The sequence below is a fragment of the Apaloderma vittatum genome, unplaced genomic scaffold, assembly GCF_000703405.1.
Source record: "Apaloderma vittatum isolate BGI_N311 unplaced genomic scaffold, ASM70340v1 scaffold17189, whole genome shotgun sequence".
NCBI lineage: Eukaryota > Metazoa > Chordata > Aves > Trogoniformes > Trogonidae > Apaloderma > Apaloderma vittatum.
In genome coordinates this window covers 164,201-185,950 of record NW_009736060.1, presented here as the reverse complement: position 1 = coordinate 185,950, position 21,750 = coordinate 164,201, and the positions used below count along the sequence as shown (strand labels likewise).

General features: G+C 35.9%; 1 protein-coding gene across 1 annotated transcript in view; it reads left to right on the top strand.

Moving 5' to 3' along the window:
- The window catches only part of LOC104279527 (voltage-dependent calcium channel subunit alpha-2/delta-3), a gene marked incomplete at its 5' end in the record, with an annotated part of 93,885 nt that overhangs the window by 59,934 nt on the left and 12,201 nt on the right, over positions 1-21,750 (top strand). Inside the window, 5 exons of the mRNA XM_009876839.1 lie at positions 910-980; positions 8,149-8,224; positions 11,417-11,469; positions 13,054-13,109; positions 15,430-15,541. Coding sequence (XP_009875141.1) covers positions 910-980; positions 8,149-8,224; positions 11,417-11,469; positions 13,054-13,109; positions 15,430-15,541 — 368 coding nt within the window. The remainder of the gene's footprint in view (positions 1-909; positions 981-8,148; positions 8,225-11,416; positions 11,470-13,053; positions 13,110-15,429; positions 15,542-21,750) is intronic.

Genomic DNA, 21,750 nt, shown 5'->3' with positions numbered 1-21,750 from the left:
GGTGGAGGAATGCCTTTTTTTGGCTAGAGCTGTAACTTTTCTGCCTGCAAAATCCCAGGTGCATGCTTGAGGTCAGCTAAGTTTCTTGTAATGGAATTGGGGTTTAGTTCATACAAAACCTATGGAATCTATGCAATTTGAGAGTGTAGTGCCATTTCCCCCCCATAAATTGTGGGATTTCTCCTTTTAAACAAAGCAGAGAACATACCCAATCCTTCTGGGAGTTGAAACTCTAAAATTAAAAATGTCTTCCCAAACTAGAAAAATGCCGAACATGCAGGATTTTCCAGTGTTGTGTGAATGACTGTGGACAATGGAGTCCCTTCCATATTCTGTACCAAATTCATAACATGAATGTTTGTTTTCTCAACAGATTTACTTTTATTAGTCCACAACTACTGAACAAGGACAAGATGAGTTATTCATCAGACTGAGTGGTTTTAAATATGAAATGACTCTGAATTGAGCTGTTCCAGCTCCTTAAACGGGTCATGCAGGAATTATATAAAAAAAAATGCTTTTTAATGACTATTTATGAAATCCTCTCGCAACCTGTTTGTATCTTTTTTGAGTAAAATTTTAATCACAAGGGTTTGTGATCAGATTAGTGTGTTTTCTTTACAAGCTTTAGGTTTGGATGGCTTTTATTTCTGATATTAGATGTTATATAATGTACCTCAATATATTGTTTAAGCTCTCACATCTGCTCAGGGGTAATAATGTAATCCCTATAACTTGCCATGACTGTGAAGTCCTCCAGTTTTTATGTCGCAGTAGTCCTGAAAATCTATCTGTGTAACTGTCAAAGCTGCTCTTGTCAGATCTGAGAATATGCCAGTTCAAATTGTATCCAGAGTTGTTTTGCATTTGTGTACACTTCTGCTCATTTCTTGTGTTTTCCCCTTACAGACTGGTTACTTTTTTGGGGAGGTTGAAGGGGCTGTGATGAACAAGCTACTAACAATGGGCTCCTTTAAGAGGTAAGAATTAACTCAACTTTCTACCTCTTAAAAAATGTTGCCACAACAAAATGCAATAAAACAAACACGAAGCCGTATAAAGGAAGGCCAAGGCTGGCTGGATTCTCATTTATGCCACTTTTCCATATGATCTGAGTGTAACCTGATGCTCTGCACATTAAATGTTAAGAGTATTGGAGACAGCCTACAGTGAGTTTCTTGTTAAAAGAACAGTTTATTTGACTACAATGCTAAAACTGTGTGCCTCTCCTGTCCTACTATGCTCAAGTGGAAAAAAAAAAGGGATTGGGCCCTATCTACTACTGAATGGTTTCAGAGAGCTCTAAAGCAAATCATTGAAGCAACTTTAAATATTTTTACCTGTGAAAAGTTGGAGTTTACTCAGACTAGGCAGTGCAAAATGTCCTGCTGTTAAAGGGAAAGTGTTCCGCCAGCAATTCATTTTCATTCACATGCTAACTCACCTTTGACCATTGTTCTAACAATTCACCTGGTCTTACTGTCATGATGACGATAAAATCTAATAGTGACTTTATGTGTTGTCTTTTGAAATGAATTATGCATCCTGGGGAAATAAGAAAGAACTTTCCCCTTAACCTGTAACACTGAGTCTTCCTGGCTTTCACATGGTCTAAGTTCTTTACGCCTTTGTCTTCTTACAACATGACAGAAGCACTGACCATATATATTACCCTTTTCCCTTTTATTTTCCTATGCATTTCTAATATATATAAAAAAGGCACATCACTGATCCCATCAACCACTGATTTTAGTTATTATATGTGAGGGTGTGTACAGAGGCTCTCAAAACAGATGGTTTATATGCTTCCTTGGTAAACCAGGTCTCTTAAAGGGAAAAAGCTTTCTGTGCTGCCTCTGCACATTATAGCTGAATGCCACTCTCAGTAAATGTCTGACCTGAAATGGAAAGCTCTAGCACTCACTGAATCATCCCAAATTCTGATTTTCTGAGGGTGACAACCTTTTTGTGTTTAGCACTATATTCTTAACATATGCTGTAAAAGAAAGTGAAGTAATGTGTATTTACAGACTGAGTTCTGCAATGCGAAGTTCTGTTTATACAAGCGATGAAGCATTTTATTTAATGCAAACAAAAACATACAGTCAAAATCAAGGGATAATGCTTTAATTCGTCCCAATTTGTTTTGTCCTGCCTAGCAAAGCATTTCATAGAGAATATCTGCTGAACAATTGATGGTAATAGGCACCACCACTGAGAAAACAAAGACTGCATGACTCAAGTGTGTCGTCTGAACTTCAGTGGGTGCCAGTTTGGCGTGGGTCATTGCCTTAGGATTTTTCTCCTCTTGAGCTCTGAGGGAGTTTTTGATAATGAAGCCATGCTAAATGCATGGTGAAGAAAATGTAAACACAATGGGCTGATTGTTTAAACACAATAGATTGGCCATTGCCAATCAATTAAAAATGAGAGAGAATCAAAGTAGTGTATTTGCACTAAATGAGCCACTTGCTTTTCCTGCTGTACAGCAGATAGCTCTGTGCAGCCACAAAAATAACCCCAAACTGGTTTTGAGCTGTGTTAGATTCCAGAAATATGAAGAAATCTCTGCTGGCTCTCATGCAAAATAGTGAGACACGTTTACCATTTCTAACATCACTAATTTGTTTGGGTGGAGTTGTGTTTTGCTTTTCAAAAAAAATATTTTACGTGGAATTACACATAAGGAAAAAAAGCACTGAACAATGCAGTGCCAAAATCTACTACCAGTACCATTTCCCTGAGAGCACAGCAGTGCAGATACTGCATGCGTTATACTTGTCATTGCTGCTCTTGCCACAGATTAAAAATTGGAGAGCAAGATTTGTTCCTCAGCCTTTCACTCTGATAATTTCCAGAGCCGTCCTTTCATAAAATTTGTTTATTGTATGGCATTTACTGTCCACAGGTGAATTATATAGCTGTGCCCTGTTTGATCAGGTCTTGCTCCATGTTCATTTGGTTTAAAAGCAGAAGGCTCTACAGTGCCTGCTTGTCACTCAGAACTGAGTTTACTGACATCCCAGTAACTACAGGACTGGGAACCCTTTCTGGTGCAGTGCAGATATGTGCCACCACCTCGCTGATTCACGCCAGCTTTCAGGCTCTCCATCCACAAAAGGAATGAAATAGCCCTTTGTGCATTCGCTCAGCTACCGCTAATTTGGAGGATATAGAAGTTCTTTTAAGGATTGAGCTGCAAGTGTGAAACAAAAGGGGGTTGTTTGCTCCTGACTGTATTTCTTTTCAACCTGCAGCAGCATGAAATTCAATTTTTGCGTTCGCTGTTTATTTTTTAAAGTGAACTTAAATACCTCCTTCCCCCCTCAATTTCTTTAAACTCAGTCCTTCTTTTGAATAATGTGTACATATGTACGTGTGTATATTTTCTTAGTTTACGCGCTTTATGTTTAGGGAGAAAAATTATATCAGTTCCTCCACAGCAACATGACATGTTCTGTGATTTCATTTAGTGAAAATTATGTTTATCTTATGCTCTGAATATTGCACACAGTTAAATAATTTAAATGTAATTTAAATTTATTATTAAATAAATTAGTATGTGCTTATGGAAAAGTATTGGTTCCGCATAACTTAGAAAAAAGTTTCTTTGTCATTTCCTCAGCACTTTACATTAAAACAGTGAAAAAATAGATTCAACTGCTCAAAGCATGAAAATGTCAAGAAACCCCACATTAACATCAGAAAAAATAAGGACTGTTGGAGCAATAAGATCCCCAGAGAAATGAGCTTAATAAATCTCTAAGAGAAGATTGAATATCTCGTGATTTCAAAACATTTTCATCCTTTCCTGTATGAGCAAAACAAAGCATTTTGGTACAACAAAATGGAAGCAACATCATTTCCTCTTAACAGTTCTACTTCCAGCAGCCAGCCTCTTGGCCTCTGAAGAAGAATCTATGCTTTGGTGTTTAATCACATTGTTAGGTTGTATGACTGCAGTGATGCACCCCTGAATTCTAGCTTTCCCAGATGCAAAGGCTCTCTCTAATAAGTTCCTGTTGTTTTGAGAGCTTCTTTTGTCTCGCATTTCGTCTTGCTTGATTCCTGTATCTTTACTCACATTCCTACTTATTGCATCCTGGCTGTGCCCTTATGGCACCGTACGATCCAGATCTTTCACCTGTGTTCTCCAGATGCGTGCACTGAGAAGCAGATTTTCATCTCTCTGCGTTGGCTTGTTTTATAAGCAAACCCTAGCAAGCGTTCTGCCTCCAGGTTATAAGATTATTACAAAATTATTTTTACCTTTATTTTTTTTAAGTAGCTTTATTAAGCTACTTAAACAATCTTAAAGCCAAAAAATGAAAATAGTAACTAGTTGCTCACCAACAGAATGATAATTTCCTCTGAGGGACCAAAGCCTCCAAATGAAGGATACTCTTCTGTTTAGTTTAGGCCATGCTTTCTTATTTAAGCATTCATTTTAATATGATATTCTTAAATTTTTGGTGAAGGTTTTAAATGGACACATACTTAAAATTTGTGTTTATTTTCATGTGGATTTTTACAGTCATTGATTTGAATGTCTGTTAATTTGACAATGTTTCTGAACATGTGCTTTGGAGAAGATCAATGCTAGATTGAAGGATTCAGATTGGAACTAATGGGTTTAGTGTTGTGCAAATGCACAATACGTGCAGTTCTGCAATATAGTTGTTCTAATGGTATAAAAAATTCCCCTATCTTTGGGGATGATTTATTTAGTAAAAGAAAAACTAAGCTCAAAACATGCCCCATGTTTATGGCATAAATACGACAAAAATTAGTCGAGTAGATGAATATGCGTTTTTTGTATGGGTAGACAGAAGGTGTTCAAGGTAGGAAAACAAGCAGACTATTTCTGATAATTATCTTCTATATTAGCTGTCATGTGCTCTCCAGAGCATGTATGAGGCCTGCACCCTTAATCTTCAATTTCTAAATGAATAATGTAATTGCACTGCCCTGAAGAATGACATTCCATTTTCATCAGCGAAATAGCTGTCAGAAAGGCAACAATATAGCAGACTCTCTAGAACAGATTTACAAGGAACCAAATAATATCTGTCACTTCCCTCTTGTCATTACCGACAGGAAAAACCCTGTTATGTTTTGGTTTTTTTTTGGGGGGGGGATTGTTTTTGGTGGTGGTGGTTGGGTTTGGTTATTGGGTTTGTTTGGGTTTTTCTGGTTTCTGGGTTTGTTTGGTTTTGCATTTACATCTGGTACCTGTGCTCAGAAACTCCCCCACTCCTCTGTGGTATGTTTTCTGCTGGTATTTTGTCCATGTGACTTCATAAATTAATGTCTTAAAATTGAGTTTAGGCATTGTTGGAGTTTATATCTCTGTAAATACTGTCACCAGTTTAATGCAGTGTATTATATATGGGAATCCTCTTACCTACTTCAAGAGAAGCTCAGGCACATGTGCTGTGTAAACAAGTTGCCATTCGGGTTGAGTTGCAGTTTTTACACACGTTGTGCTTTGGAGCACCTTGGCAATTGGGAATAGCTGAAAAATAAAGGCAAAGATATGTGATGACAAATGTTTTTCTGTCAAATTGCTGTAATTTATTTTTATGCTTTTCATTGGTTTTCTTGGTGGTGAAAGGTATTAGTCTGACAGCTTCTGGACACAAATAATCTATCTGTTAATGCCGGTGGTAGAGCCAGAGCAGCAACAGTACAGGATTTCTTAGTGTCCTGCTACCTCCCCACAAGGACCCTCTCTAGACTTTAGAAACTAGTTTATGCTTCATACCATTCAACGCTGTCCCTCCTTGTGAGAATGCCTAACGGGCTGCGTATCTTGTATCTTAGTTGATGAATATCTTTCCACCACAAGTAAGCTGTAGTCACCATTCATTTCCACTCAGACTACTGAGAATAGCCTAGTGTCTGTAATTAGGGATTCCTGTATTATTGACTTGAGTCTTTGGAGAAATTCTTTTTTTTTCCTGTGGACTTGACATATACTTTCATGGTAAAAAGATTATTATTCCTATATTTTATATGAAAAAAAACAAAATCTTGACCAGGTGACAAAACATTTGGAATTTTATGCATTGAAGATCTTTTAGATATTATAACTTCCAGTGATGGTATTTTACACTATCCAAGCAGAAATCCATACGTGTGCTGAAAATGACACAACAAACAAACAAATGAGCAACAAACTTACTATACTGAAAAGCCATTTACAAAGTATAAGGATAAAACTGAATGCTGTTTTGCTTATAACACTAGATGTTGAATGAAGCAGGATGGGACCATTTAATCCATACAGAATTCCATGACTACTCCGCAGAGAGCGCATTAACATCTGTAAACTGCCCTTGTCGGTGCACTTAGCACTTCCACCTTCACTATGAGGTCCAAGTGGACAAGCAACACAATCCTTGAATCTAGAGGAATAAACGAACCCACCAAGACTTGAAAGGCTGAGCTATAGAGACAGCCTTTCAGGGTCTGGATTCTGGCCATGGGGAAAAAAAGGAAGGGGGAAAGCAATAAAGGAAAAAAAGAAAAAAAAATGCTAGGGAAAGTGGTGTATTACTGCATGCCACACAGGCAGCACAGCTTACACCATGTACTGCTCTGTTTGTCTTGGCAGATCTGTGTGCGCGGATCTGGCTGTGGGCGTGATTCTGCCAAATATGGTCAGTGTTCAACTTACACCCATGTTTAGGTCTCTAGTTTTGCGTTTGTCTACCATGTGCCTCTCTCTGCCAGTCCACAAAACAATGGCTTCCTAGCCATTTCTATTCTCAAGATCAGAAAAAAATAATAATGTAAGCAGTATGACCATGTACTAAATGTTTAGTTGAAGCTGCGAGATTCAATATATTAGATATTTTGCCTTTAAGCCAAAAAAGAAAATATAGGCATAATAAAGAAGCTTTTAGTGATGGTTGCTGTCACAAAACTAGATCAGAAAAATTATATACAGTTTTTACCACAATGGATTACAACGTTATTGGTACAGGTTGCAATGTTTCATGGCATGCAGTGCAGAATGCCTCATGGTGATGCTGAATGCATTTCATGACCTGGTTTTGGCAGCTTCTGGGACATCCTTTCCATACCTGAGTTTGTGTGCTCTCTTTTCCTCTTCCCTTGGAAGCGAGGCACACATTGCAAAGCATTGAAGTCCCATCTCAGACACCTATAAACCATCTATGTTTGATTGTGTTCCTTTGTGCCTCTGATGATGCAAAGTCAAATGGATATGTTCAGATAATACTAGTAACTTCTATATATTTACATTTGTTGCAGCTTATCAGCTAAAGATTCTTTACATCTGCTATAGATGTTAAATGCTTTTTATGTGGATGGATATAGTTAATTAATTGTTCTATGGACAGACAGATTTAGAGAAATAATCACAATCCCATTTACTATCTCTGAGTTCTGGATTTTACATTTAGATCTCTGAAGTGTACCAATGATGAGTAAAATCACAAGCAGAAATATTTTTCCCTGTTTACTATGCATCTGAGGAGGCTTCTGGCATGTGTTGATTACAACAGGTACCAGACATGGCATATTTTGCCCTCGTGAAAAGAAGCAAAAATAAACCCCTCCTGCTTCAATTATCTATGCTGTGAATACACTGAAATTCCACCTCTCTTCTTTGGAAGCAACTCCATGTTTTTACAAATTAGTTGTGCACTGAGATGCTGGAGCTATGGAAGTGTCTTTCTGCTTTTACTGGAGTTAAAGAGTGGTCTGTTGTGAGAAGCCCCTCAAATGCATAGGTTCTTTCACTTTCTGGGGCTAAATGTGCTGATCTTAGTCCAGAACCAATTGTTTAAGCATCATGTTGAATGTGTATTCTCCTTCTCCTCCTCACATTGTTTATATCACTGTGTGTTACACTGTATGTGTATCTTCCTTGGTGTCTCCCAGTTATGCTTTTGCTTTGGTCTGTAGTCTGATAAAAACCTTAGAACGTTTTCATGGTGTTCCTTACCTTTATTCTCCTTTGTGTAACCTGTAATTTAATGATCCCTTTCCCTCTTTTCCCCGCTGCCGTTAAACTTCTTATTTTCCTGTCTACGCTGTGGGCAGACTGTTCCATATCATCATTTTTATTCCACTGTGTTTTCTTCTTTGAGTCAAGTAGTTTTCTGTTCTTCTCTGTAGAATTACACTTTATGACTACCAGGCCATGTGTAGAACAAACAAAGAAAGTAGCGACAGTGCCCATAGCTTACTGGACGTAAGTATAGTAAATTTTCTGAGCACCTTTCCATGCAGTCATCAAAGTAAATTGTTGCAAATACCTCATGGCCATTGTAAGTCTGTTATTTTGATTTGGAATGCTTACAGCTCTTGTGTTTATTCTAGTGCATACAGGGAGTGGTTCATTATAAACAAATGCGAAGTGTTAAGCATTTTCAAGTTGAAATACTTATACAACCAGTTTTAATGCCAGACCACCAGAATATTCTTTGCACCACATGAAACCTCCCTCTTAGGATTTTGTAAATTTGGTAATAGATCAGGCTTTGTTTGCGGGACAGGAATCACATATGCTTTTTCTGTACGTAAACACACACACACATGTAGAAATGCAATTCAAATTACAAATTGAAAATACAAAACGATTGACTAATTGGCAGGCTACAAGTCTGTGTTTTTAAAATAGTTTTTTCCTTAGTGTTTAAAGATGTCCTTCAAGGTACAATTTCAATGCATTTAAACTCTTGTCTTAATATCAGATCTGGATACAAACCTTGTCGCTCTGTGAGACAAGCTGGGTCTTGCAAGGGCAACATCTCCTTGTTGCTAAATCACATATCTAGGCGGTAACCTCAGGTGTGTTTTATAAACATATATATTTTACTGATCACTATAATAATCTATTAGAAGAAGTACAGTTTTTTTGTGTATTAAAGAACCATTTTAATGAATATATGATAGTATTAACACCTATCATTCTGTGATTAACATGAAAAAATCTTACCAGTCTGGAAAAGTTATCTCATAGTATTTTTAAATGCACAAGGATCCCCCTAGAAAAATAGTCTATACATAGTTAAACTGTTGAGTAAATATCTGGCAATTTCCAAACATATATATATATAGCATCTATGGTTTAATAATCATACACATTTAGGGATGTTTTCATTTACATATTTACATGACTCTGTGTTTTTCAAATGCCTGCAGATTTGGATTTACTGCATTTATCAGTGTGGCATCTGCTAAAGCCTAAACCTGAAAAAGGAATATCTTGACATAATAATAAGCACAAGGACGTGGAACAATACTTGAACTCTCAGTGAAATAGAATGGGATGCTCTGAATCATATTTGCATGAAAAAAAATAATTATGGTACAACAACTAGCAGCAACCTCCTATCCTAGGGCTTGGAGCTTCAGCTCAGTTTGCATAAGCACCCAGCATGTAAAATGAAGTATTTCTCTCTTAAAAGTGGGCTTTAATCCAAGAGATTTTCACTATTTTTTATCCTGGCTGTATTTACAGAAAAAAGCCTCTGCAACTGTTGTGGGATACACTGAAAAATGGCGAGCATGTTCTTTATTTTTTAAAGATAAACAAGCTCTCTTTTAAAGCTCAAGTGAGTTTTTGTGATGTTCCACATGAAAAATGGGCAGAGCTTCGGTTATTATTTTCCTGTTGATTCAGTCAGTTCTAATAACCGTGGCTACAGAGAAACTATAAAGGGAACTTGCATTGAAACCAGGTAGGGTTGGATTCCTCAAAAGTTTTTTTTTTTCTGGTTTTATGCCTGGTTTTGTACATATAGACAAGGTTATTAGTCAGTATTCGGTGCAGTTTCTGCATAAGCAAAAAATTTGTTTACAGATGTTCATTCTTCTGAAAATAGAAGATTTTACAAATACAGGCATATATATAGGGACAAGATTTAACCTATCTAAAAAGTTCATCTTTTAAACAACACAGACATTAGAGATTGTGTGATAGAATCCAGCAAAAAATCATGGAAAGCAAGCATCAGGGCTGGACCCTTTTCTGTCACAGCTTTTAGGCTGTGGGACTGAAATGATAAATTAGGGATGAACTACTACTATATAGATTTATAGATCTGGTGCCTTTATTTGACAGTATGAGATTGTGTCTTAAAGGATATCCAGATACCTTGTTATTTAGCATATTTTCTTGTTTCAATTAACTTAAATTCTAGATAACTCTCCATAGAACCACTGTGTTGCAAACACCGTGGTGCCATAGAGTTACCCAGTTCCAATCCTTCGTCTCTCAGTGATGGTTTAGATACAAAGTGAGAATAAAACTCCTGCAGGTTTTGTTGCAGTTTTTGAAGCAACAGTCTTTGAGTGGAAAAGGCTGTCTTAGTAAAGTGACATTTCATGAGAATGCATTTGTATCAATGTAGTGAAATATTTTTCCACTAAAATTGCAAAACAAATTATTTTGCTCATTTTCTATTCATACTGGGTTTTTTTCAAATATATTGAGTTTTTAAATTTTCTTTTAGTTCTCATATTAAAATTATTTTATAATACATAGCATATTTTACATTAACTATGTATTGTTTGTAATAATTAAGTAATATATTATTTTACACTAAATCATATGGCATTATGCAACATACGAAAAGTATGACTTCTTGCATGTGCCAAAATACTTTGCTGATACAGAATCTGAAAAGGTTGCAAAATTTTATGCAACTAGGACACCCTAACACAAGCGAGTGAGGCAAGGATAGAATCCAGATTTCTGAAAATTGGCTTTTCTGCCTTAGATTTTTTCATGTAAGAAAAATCCTTTTGATATTCTTTTCAAACAGAAAATATTCAAAATGTAAAAGTACTGTAAACACAGGATTTTTCAAAATATTTACTGTATTTGTTATGATCTAGAAAAATAGAAGGAGGAGGGAAGAATCTTAAAGACTACTTAAAGTGCTTATAACTGGACTTTACTTTCAATATGACAGAGGTAAATTAACTTAGGTAAATTCAAACTTGAGACTTTCCTGGTCTAGTTAGACCGAGGTATTGAATAGAGAGTAACGTTAGAGAGAGGCAAGCCTGTGAATTGCAGCCTATGAAAAGCTCGTATTATCTACCAAAGCTGTTCCTTCAGTAATAGCCTGGGAAATAGGAACCCCTAGAGGTTAAAGATTTAAGAATCATTTGCAAAACTTTCCTTTTCCAACTGATAATCTATGTATATAACTAATCACATTAAAAGGAAATTTCATTAGTATGTATTTTCATTACTACACATTACTATATATATTCAATATAATATTTATTTCTTCATAAGAAAAAGTTATTGTTCTTTTTATCATTTTACACTTGCATTTGAATATCCATAACATTGTCTTTACATGAAGAATTGTTAAGATATACATACTGCATGTTTTGCTCTTTTATTGAATGTGTTGCTTCTCTTCAGCCTTACAATGCCTTCTTTGCTGCAGTAAAATGGATTATGACTGAGCTTGTCTTGTAAGTAAATTTTATCAACTTAACAAATCTTTGAATCAATTACTGAATATTTGTACTGCTGAATACCTAGTGAGTATTTGTATTTTTTGCCTTCTACTTACATTGTGCTGCTTTTATTATAAGGTTTTAAATATAGTAATATTCATCAATTTTTTGCTTTCCAATATTTGCATTGTTAAAATCTGAGAAAAATTCTGGCTATATAAATGCATGGTCGCATTTCTATTACATTATTCATGGTCTTCACTTATATCCGTATGTCTTTGCTTAGTCTAGCAGATCGCAATATACAACCCAAATTTATTATCGTAGTTATGTTAAATTTTACATAAACGTCTGGCTGTTTCTAACACTGCTTGGGTGGGCTGTCAATATAGCAAACTGTTGCAGTGATTCACTGTTTGCTTTGTCACTTCATGAATTTCTGTAAGATGGACCTTTTACGGTCTTATAGCAGATAAGGTGTACTCTGGCTATTGCTGATTTTTTTTACTTTGTCTAATTCTTCTAACATTGCCAGTTAATATATAATGAGCCTTGCTTTAAGAGAGATTGCCTAAGAAGTCTCAGAGAAATATCATATGGAGAAGAGGAAGCTTTAAAATGTGTCTTGTATTATTCACCTATATGTTTTATTACTCTTCTTATCAGAGAGCAGAGTTGCAGATTTAAGTGAATTTTACCTTTACTGAAATAGAACTAAATTTTTCTTATAATATTTTTTTTTCAAGTGTAAATTGTATAAGCTTTCATCAAAGTTTGGAATAGGAGTTAGAGAATTAACTGAGTGGCTGTTGCCAGAGGGCAGAGATTGATCTTAAATGCAGCTTTCAAAGTAAATATTGGAGAAAGAAATCATGTTAAAATTAGACTTTGATGCTAGTTTATAACAGCTTCAAAAATCTCAAGAAACCTTCTGTGCTTATAGGTATTGTAGTTTCCTGTCTGTGTGATAAACTGGATGTTGTCTTCACATTCTTTACACTTCCAATAACTGATAAACTGACACATTTCAGTCCATTCTTCAAAGTAAATTGCAGTATATTTTAGTGGGAAACTGCATTTTCTACATGCCTAGTTAGAGTTACTTAGACACCAGTTAATCAATCTTTTCTCCTCCAAAAAGAAAATAGTTTTAATATTTTAGTTTCAGGTTTGCTATAAGTAGTATTTTATGTGTATTCCTGTACTGTAGGCAGGATAGTTATAATCCTATGGCACTTTACTAGAGAGTCAAAGTACCTGCATAGTGAAGAAATAATGTTCAACAGTGAAAATACCGTATGATGCCATGCTTTGAGAATTTTGACACTTCAAATAACATCAATAATTTAAGTTAATAACATGTAAATCTATAATTTGTTGATGGGGTTTATTTCAGGATAAATTCTCAGCAGTAAGATACCACAGAGTGAAAATGTGAGAATAACAATGGTTGATAATCCCAGAGTTATGCTAGTAACATGAATTTCAGTTCAGTGTTAGCTTTTACTTCAGATAAGATTAATGATATCAAACTACTGCCAATTCAGTGTTTTGAAAACATTCTGTGGTGTAATATGAGAACTCTAATAATTTCTCTAGGTTCCTTGTGGAATTCAATCTATGCAGTTGGTGGCACTCTGACTTAACAGCAAAAGGTAAGTGTCATTTTTTTCTTAGCCTTAATGGCAGAAATATCTATATTAAAGTGGATTTTTGAAATTCAGATGTGCATAAAATGTTTTGGATTAAATAACAGACAGCTGCTAACAATAGTTTGTCTCCCTTGTCAGCATCCTCTTCTTTGTTAATGTTGCCCAAAACACACAAGAGTATTCTATGAATAACCACAAACTGCTTGTGTGTATTCTAGGAATATGGTATACTACTATAAGAGAAAAGTTAAAGTAGTAGATAACAATTAAATATGTTTTATAAAAAGATTTCCCTTCATTCCAAAGCAGTCTTTGTGAGTAAAGCCATTACACTAGCTTTTTTTCTGCTGGTGCTTCATTTTTTTTTTCAGGAGCTGCTGTAATATGTAGGGGGTTATTGTGCTGGAAAATGCCATTTTAACAAAAGTCCATAGGAATATGTTTGTTTCAATATAATTTCTTCTGAAAATAATTGCTAAGGCTTAAAATAGTAAATTTTATCCTTTTACTTTTAACAAGAGTGGTTAAAACTGTGTCACCATTCCAGTCCCAATAGACATTTAAAAGTAATAACATCTAGATGAACTAAAATTCAGTTTAGTCAAAATGATGTTTTACAAATGTGGAGGCTTCATTTGAAATAATGAAATTTTAACAGTACCTATAAGAACTGGAAGTTATCAATTTCAACAATATTTTAGCAGATTTTTATGGTATTTCAGAAACGTTTCTAAAAAAAATCACTTCCTCTGAGGATGGAATTGCTTCCTGCTCAAACTGTGACACTAGGAGAACATCACATATTGCAAGAATCCTGGAAGGTTACCACGCACCTGCCAGTTTACCAAACCCTAATATGAAAAATACTTCTGCACAGATCTTGTAATCTTAACCACTTTTGTAAATGAGAAAGAAGAAACTGATGCCCTAAACCTTGGGCCACTCCATCATTTTCTGGACTCTAACGAGGTGCTGGAAATCTGAGACCCATGGATCTCTGGCAGTCTCTTCGTTACATAAGCCATATGTTGATACAAGTGAGGGTAGACCCGAAATACAGGTGATAAATTTCCATCATTCTTGGCAACAGATAAGGAGAAGAGAATAGAAAGGGAGAAGGTGCACTAGAGGTAATCAGTCAATTTTTAAAAAAATCCTAAATTGTTAAATATGTCACAACTGTAGTGAAAACATGAGAAAAAAACCAAGACTTTTATGACCAACTTTAGTGCTTGCTTTGAGATCTGTGAATTTGGGAGAATATTTTTATTATATACACAAGTTATGAACAGTTCAGAAATGCATGTCCTAGAGTGTGATTGCAAATAGAATTTTGGTCATTCCCCTGGCACTATGCAGTAGATACACCACTGGCTCTGAAATAGATTATCTTAAATGGAAGATCTGTCAAGTCCAAGAGCCTGTTTAGTGTAATCTATTTTTGTCATGCCTCGTCTTGTTTTCTCACTTAGCAATTAGTTTAAGATAGGCTTAACATTTGTGCTGATGTGCAAATGTATCTCTGTGTTAAGGAAGAATGAAGGGGTGGGGAGGAAGAAGAAAGGGAATGAGGGAGAGACATTGTCCAACAGATCTGTCAGTGTGGGAGTTGTGTGAGAGCTGCTTTCAGTTCCCAGCTTTGCTGTTGTCCTGTAGTTTGTCCTTGAACCGGTCTTAGTCCTTCCTGGTGCCTCAACTTCCCAGTCTTGAAGATGAAAATAGTGACACTTTCTTTCCCCTTGCACTATAAGGGCTTCAGACTAAAAAGTGCTTTGGAGTCTTAATTACTAATATTTTGGAAACAGATAACAAGCTTTGGTTCTGGGTGAAGTAACGGTGTTGACCCCCACCCACAGAGTTGTCCTAACTGATGAAACTCTGCAAAGATTCCCAAGCTGAAATCCAAGAAAATGTTTTGACTTGGGTAAATGTACACAATTTAAATATCAAATAAAAGTAAACCTCTGTACATAATAGTTAGTGATGCACAGCACCGTGGAATTAAGAACATCAGTAAGTCCAGCTTGAATCTGCAGAGAAAATAAAAGCCTGTGCATAAATGTCAAGTGTGTTGGCAACAGCTAAACCATGAATAACTACGTTAGTAGTTATGTCTTACAAAATTGCATTCCATGGATAAACTTTATTTTTTTGTAATTGAAAAAATAGTGTTATGCACTGCCTAGGAAATCTCACAGGGTGGCAGAAGCTGAGTAACATTTCCGTTCTCTGGGAGCTCTGTAATACAGCATCTCATGTTGTTCAGAATTTTGTGTGCTGTTCTTCCCATGTTAACATCAAGATATTTTTTCTGTGCCTATAGCGCAGAGGTTGAAACAAACCCTAGAGCCCTGTGATACCGAATATCCAGCTTTTGTTTCCGAACGCACTATAAAGGAGACCACGGGGAATATTGCTTGCGATGACTGTTTCAAGTAAGCCCTTTCAATTTTTTTTATACAGCTGTTTGTGACAAAGCAATAAAGCTGAATTATTCAAGGTTATATTAAAGAATGTACAAGTCTGTTATGTTGTATCTTATGTAGTGACCTCTGTCAGGGTGTCATTTCTCTTATTGCAGGGGTCATTTAAAAGTTTTATACTCTTAAATTAAAGCAGAGCCTGTTATTTTCTACCAAAAAATGTAAAACTAGTAGATGCTTATGCTAATTTCAAAGAATGTTTTAAGACTTTCCCTGGATGCAGGCAACGTTCTCAGGGCATTTTCTGTGAAGATTTAGCTACAGACAGGTTAGAGCTGTTAGCTCTCCTGTACAGGAGCAAAACCCTGATGGTGATGTCAGACGCTCCTTTGTGGTACAGCAAGATCTGGTTGTTTTACTTGAATGCCAAACAATGTTTCTTTCTTGGAACTGTAAGGCTGAAAGCATGGGAGAGGGTTAAACCTATCTTCCAAACTTGCTTGGAAAGCTGAGTTAACCGTAACAGATCTCCCATGTCAGTGCTGCTGCCTTGTCAGTTCTATCAGTGCTACTGTGCAGTTGTCCCTCGTAGGGTTAAAAGAGCAAGACTTCAGTCTTGCTTCCCTCCTACATATTGAAAATGTCTTATCTCTGCATTTTGTGCCTATTGCGTGGCATTCTTAGTGTCCTTATGGTACATTTTAATTGAAGAATAACACAGGTATTGTTTATGCAAATTTCTGTACTTCATTAAGTCTCTTAATAGGATTTCCTTTATGTTGAGAGGTCATCATCACAAAGGAGATAAGTATTTACAGCAATAGTCTGTCTATCAATACAAATGTCAAACAAAAATTGTTACAACTCTCCCTTTCCAGACCAAATCAATATGCATTTAGCAAATAAAGGTGAAAACTTCTCTTTGAAGTCAATAGGTGTGCTTTTGGACTTGCTTCTAAATTTTCTCCTTGATATCTTTGTTGTTTTAAATCAGGAAATAGGAGTTAAGTACCCTAGAGATATATTTTAAGTGTTAATATTCCCTTTTAATTTGCTGCTCACCAGCTTTTAATTGTAAATAAATTATTAATGTCTACTATGAATAATTGTTTTTATATGGCTTTGTGGAATAGAAGTATGAAAGTGCTTTGTAAATTGATCCTGGGGAACCCTTTAAATGTAACAATAGGTCCCATTGCCTGAAAAGTACAAACTTAAAAAAATCGAGCCATGACATTTCCAATTGACGTATCAAGTACAATGTATGTTACACTGCTATGAGTTCTTCGTGCCAACATTGTAGAATTCAAGCAGCCTTATTTGGGTGATGATTAAGGAGAAGATTACTGAGAAATTGTGCAACAAATGATCACACATCCCTGGAAGTGTTCAGGGCAAGGTTTGACAGGGCTTTGAGCAACCTGGTCTAGTGGGAGGTGCCCATGCCCATGGCAGGGGGTTGGAATTAGAAGATCTTTAGGATCCTTCCAACCCAAACCATTCTATGATTCTGTTTAAATATTGCAAACAGACATGATCCATCAAAAGAAGATTAATTTAACAGGACCAGGTTTTCTCAGAGGAAGGCAGATTTCAGTCTGTCGTCTTAGGTAACTTCAGGTCAAAGGAAAAAGCTTTCAAAAATAACACAATTCTGCAATACTTGGACAGCACTGAGTTGGAAACTGAGTTCAGTGAAAATTATAGTATTTCAAAAATAATGCGCTAAGATCTTTTTCATAGAAAAACATTTTGTGTTCCACTGTGGAACAAGAAAATAAAAGAAAACCCTGTAAGTTACAAACTGATCTCAAGGCACCCATTATTTTTCTCCACAAGCAATGGCAAAACCTAAAGAAATAATCCGGAAGAACTATTAGATTCTCATGGGAAAGTTCTTCGTTATAATGTTTACCCACTGTCGTTAACAATCTACAAATTGCATCTAAGACTGCAGACTGCATTGGATTCCAAATATTTTTGTTATAACCCAGGACACTTCCCCACAGAACAGCTAAGGAATTTGACCCAAAGTCCTTTGTAGACCTACATCTTCTGACCCAGTTTTCTGTTTCATGGTCTAGGTACCGATAAATATTTTTACAAGCAAGTGTAATGCTTAATGCTTGTAATTTAAGAATGATGGGCTCAATCAGTCAAAATTCTTCTACATGGAAAACTGTTGCATACTAGACCCTGAATTCAGATCCTTTTGTGTTAGTGGGATTATTTCCTGTGTCCTCCTTGGATCATGTTATAGGTTATTCTGTTTGTGATATACACTCGCAAATCTTGATTACAAGTAGGAAAATATATTTGCAAATATTTAGCTGAATGTACACCCACTTTAATATTGCAAACCTATTTGAAAGACAGTGGGAAAATCAGTATATTGTGAACAGGTTTGCAAACAGAAGTTGCACAAATGCTCTGCTGCAAGAAAGTTTGTGCCACAAGTTACTCATTGGAGTCACTGTCTTTTGTTCCGACAGTGTCAGCCCCTACTATAGAGCTCTTGTTCGAAAAACATTAAAAGCAGTCTCTTAGCAGAAGTAAAAATGATGCTGATGTTAACTGAAACCATATAATGTTACTTAGATAAGACATTTCAGAGCACAAATACTGTGTTATTGCTAACAAAATCACAGTCACAGTCAAAACGGTCACAGAGTAAGAGTCGGAGTCTATCTTATTGCATTGAGGGTGTGCTGTGACTGATCTGAGAGAAATACTCCACCGTTAGCAAGGGCAACAGTTACCAACTGTAGTTATTAAAACCAAGCCTTGTTCTTATAAACATTTCCAATCGTCATTTTTAATCATAGGTGCATGGATTTAAATAGAAGTATCCTCACAAATAAATCAAACAGTAGAAAGGGCTGTGTGCTAATTACTTCTTAACTAGCTGGCTCACCTTTTCAGCCATCTCTGAAAACTTATTCGATCATTCAAATGATGCCTGTACACTTAGGCAGGCTTTGAGTCATGCACTAAATGTACACAAACAGAGAAAATACACATTCTATGTGTAAACTTATCTCTTACTAGCAAAAAATAAATGCTACTTTGAGATAATTTGTGATGTTTAAAAACGATTTTCAAAAATATAGGTTTTATTAAGAAAGCAGGAGCCTAAAAAAAGATAGGAATTAACATAAGAATGTCATTAGGGTCAGGGTTTGGCTGTCTTGCCCCATAATTTGTTGTTATTCAATATCCCAACGATTATTATATTAATCTGTTATTTAAACAGCAATCAAAACCAAGTCAACCTACGTTTGCTAAGCACTATCAACAAGAGAAAAATTGTGATTTTTTAAAAATCTGAAGTGCTTTCATATTTTTCCAGTAAGCTATTCCCCTTTATAGCAAAAAAACCTTAAAAAATAAATAATTAAAATAATTTTAAAAGCGCTGCTTCTGAAAACTCAGATGGTAGACTATTGAATGTTCTATGGCAGCTTCAATGTTGGTAATGTTGGTTAATTGCTAAACAGAAATGGGTGGGTTTTTTTTACTCAATGTTATCTGGCACTCTTTTTGTTGAGTCAGAACTACACTAATGCCGAATGCACTTGGGATGGGTTTTAAAGGTGTGCTACTCTGAGATGTGTTTTTGATTAGACAATAAATTTGAAGTCTTTGGTGAAATAAGCATCTCGATTCTGCTTATGGTTTTATGAGGTATTGCCCCAATGTGTTTGCCAATTTTCCATACAAGTAAGTGTGTCAACCAGAGTTCTTCAGCAATTCTCACTGGTTACATTACCAAAGTTTAATTGCTGATACTTAAAAAGCACTTAAAGTGCTTAAGGACAGCATCCTTGGCAAGAAAAAGTTATTGTTATGAATCAGAAAGGAAGATGGCTGTTATATTTGACCAGAGAACGTTACCTGATATTTTTAGTATATCTGCTCATCTGTTTATAAAAAAAACAAAAAAAGCTTTCTTGAATTGCAAATCTTGCTTTAGCATGAAAATTCATGTGTTTTTATTTAGTTTCAGTTGGGCAAATACTATTAGTTTCAGCATTAAGTCAAGCTGCTATGAATGTGAGTATAGATCTTCTGTAAGCACAGCAATTTACTCATCTGACTATTTATACATTAAATAGATATTTTAAAATTTTAAAGTTGCTAGGAACTATTTGAGTGCAGAGTTGCCAAAAATTTGTGTCCAACAGTAAAAACTATGGGCATACAAAGCAGGCAGCAGTTGCACAGTCAAATACTTAAACCTCTGCCCTTTTAACCTCTCCTGTTGATGTCTGATGATATATTGGGCTTGGATGCAGGTGAAAAGTCTGGCCTTGCTTCTAATGACCCTGGAACCAAAGCCCCCATCTCTTTTAACTGCAACACTCATGGATCTACAAGATTGATAGCAAAACTGCAAAGAAACTGTTTTGTTCACTGCTGACTCTTTGTGCACAGTCTTAATACACAAAATAAAGAGAAAAGAAAGCCATGCTCTCACTCGGGAAGCAAGGAAGTATGTAGTTATGAACATCCTAACCCTGGCAAAATCTTGTGTGTGTGTGTGTGTTCATTATGCAAGATAAATGTAAGTGTTCCCTTTACTTTGTTGTATATCACATGTAAATTGCCGTTAATTTGATAGGAGCTAGTTATTTGGTTAAACACGATCCCATATATTATATATTTGGCCCATTGGAGTGGGCCAGACAATTACTGAACAGGGGAAAACATTAATGAGCCACATTCCTTCTCTTGCTTGCTTATAGACTGGACATTGTCAATAAAAATAGGTAAATGGCAGTGGAATTATAGTTCAGTATGACACTGAACCCGTCATGGGGATTTATAATGGCAGATTTCGGACTTGTCCATTGAACACGCTTATTTGGCAATAACAAATAAATAACAATACAGATTAGATTCAGATAGGGGCATGAGTATATTAGTGTCAGAAGTAATGCCATGTTCAGGCGTTCAAATGGTAATGGTTTTTAAAAAGTACTTAATCTTGAGACATACCCCCATTTGTTAAAATATTTCTGCATTTCCTTCTCAGTAGAAGCTTGCCAAACTGCTGTACTTGATCCTGTTGAAAATGTGTAAATAAATATGCAGTCCAATTTCCCATGAAATAAGTAATCATTTGCCTTTTCAGATGTAGTTAGTTTACTTCTAAACAAATCAGCTTGCCACGTAAAACAAGCAACAAAGCTTGTTTCTTCTCATTTGGGCGAATTTCTTCTCATTTGGACCTCTAGCTATGTACATCAGAATCTCTCTGTAGATTTCCTGGAGTAGTTTGGGCAGCCGGTTGTATTCAGTCTTCTAGAAGACATTGTGGATTGTATTCATTTTACTGTATTAATCTTATAGGACCCTGAAAAAACTCCGAATATTCTCTGTATTTCACTGCACTTTGTTTAGGCTGTGTGTTTTTGCAGGCTTTCTATTTCAGCAACCATGCCAGGGACACATGTGATACTGTGCACGTAAACGAGCTTGACCTGTGCCCTTACTGAGTCTCAGGTGTGCTTCAGTCAGACTGTTCACTGCTGGTCTTGGCCACGTTGAACACACCTTAGTTTTGAAAAGATTGCTTAGATGTGCACAGAAATCAAGGAGTGTCTTCGAGGGAACTACAGCATTTCACATACCTTAACTGTGATTTGTTGAAGTCTCAGTAATCAAAATCCTAGTCTATAGAGTCATCTTGCACCTCTGTTTTGAAAATCAGATATTTCAGACTTACAGAATACTGATGAGTGTCAAAAATCTTTACATCTCTGGCAACAGCAGGACTGGTAGAAACTTATGGTAGCCAACCCCCCAGAAACTCTACAAGATCCCAGAAGATCTTTGGTCCTGTTCTTTCCTTGTAAAAAGTACCAAATTATGCCATTCAGCTGCTAGAATTGTTTGTTAAATGTCTTTATACTTAGTTTAAAATCAAATAGTGTGTGTTACCCACACTTCTCCACTTTTATGCTGAGTAACTTCCTCTTCACTCCAAAAGCAACAGTGATTATAATGTTTGTCATGCAGGTGCAATTTAAAGTCACTATATGGGTAATTTAACTCTACCCTTTGATAATGTGTATTTTAAATGACCAGTTCAGAAAACACTGTAAATTACTATTTTCATTTAAGAAAATAGATATATGAAATAACAGGGCAAGACATATATAAGTTACCAAGCACGTCTGTGCCCGCCAGTCATTAGTTTAACAATCCTTTGGACAGTT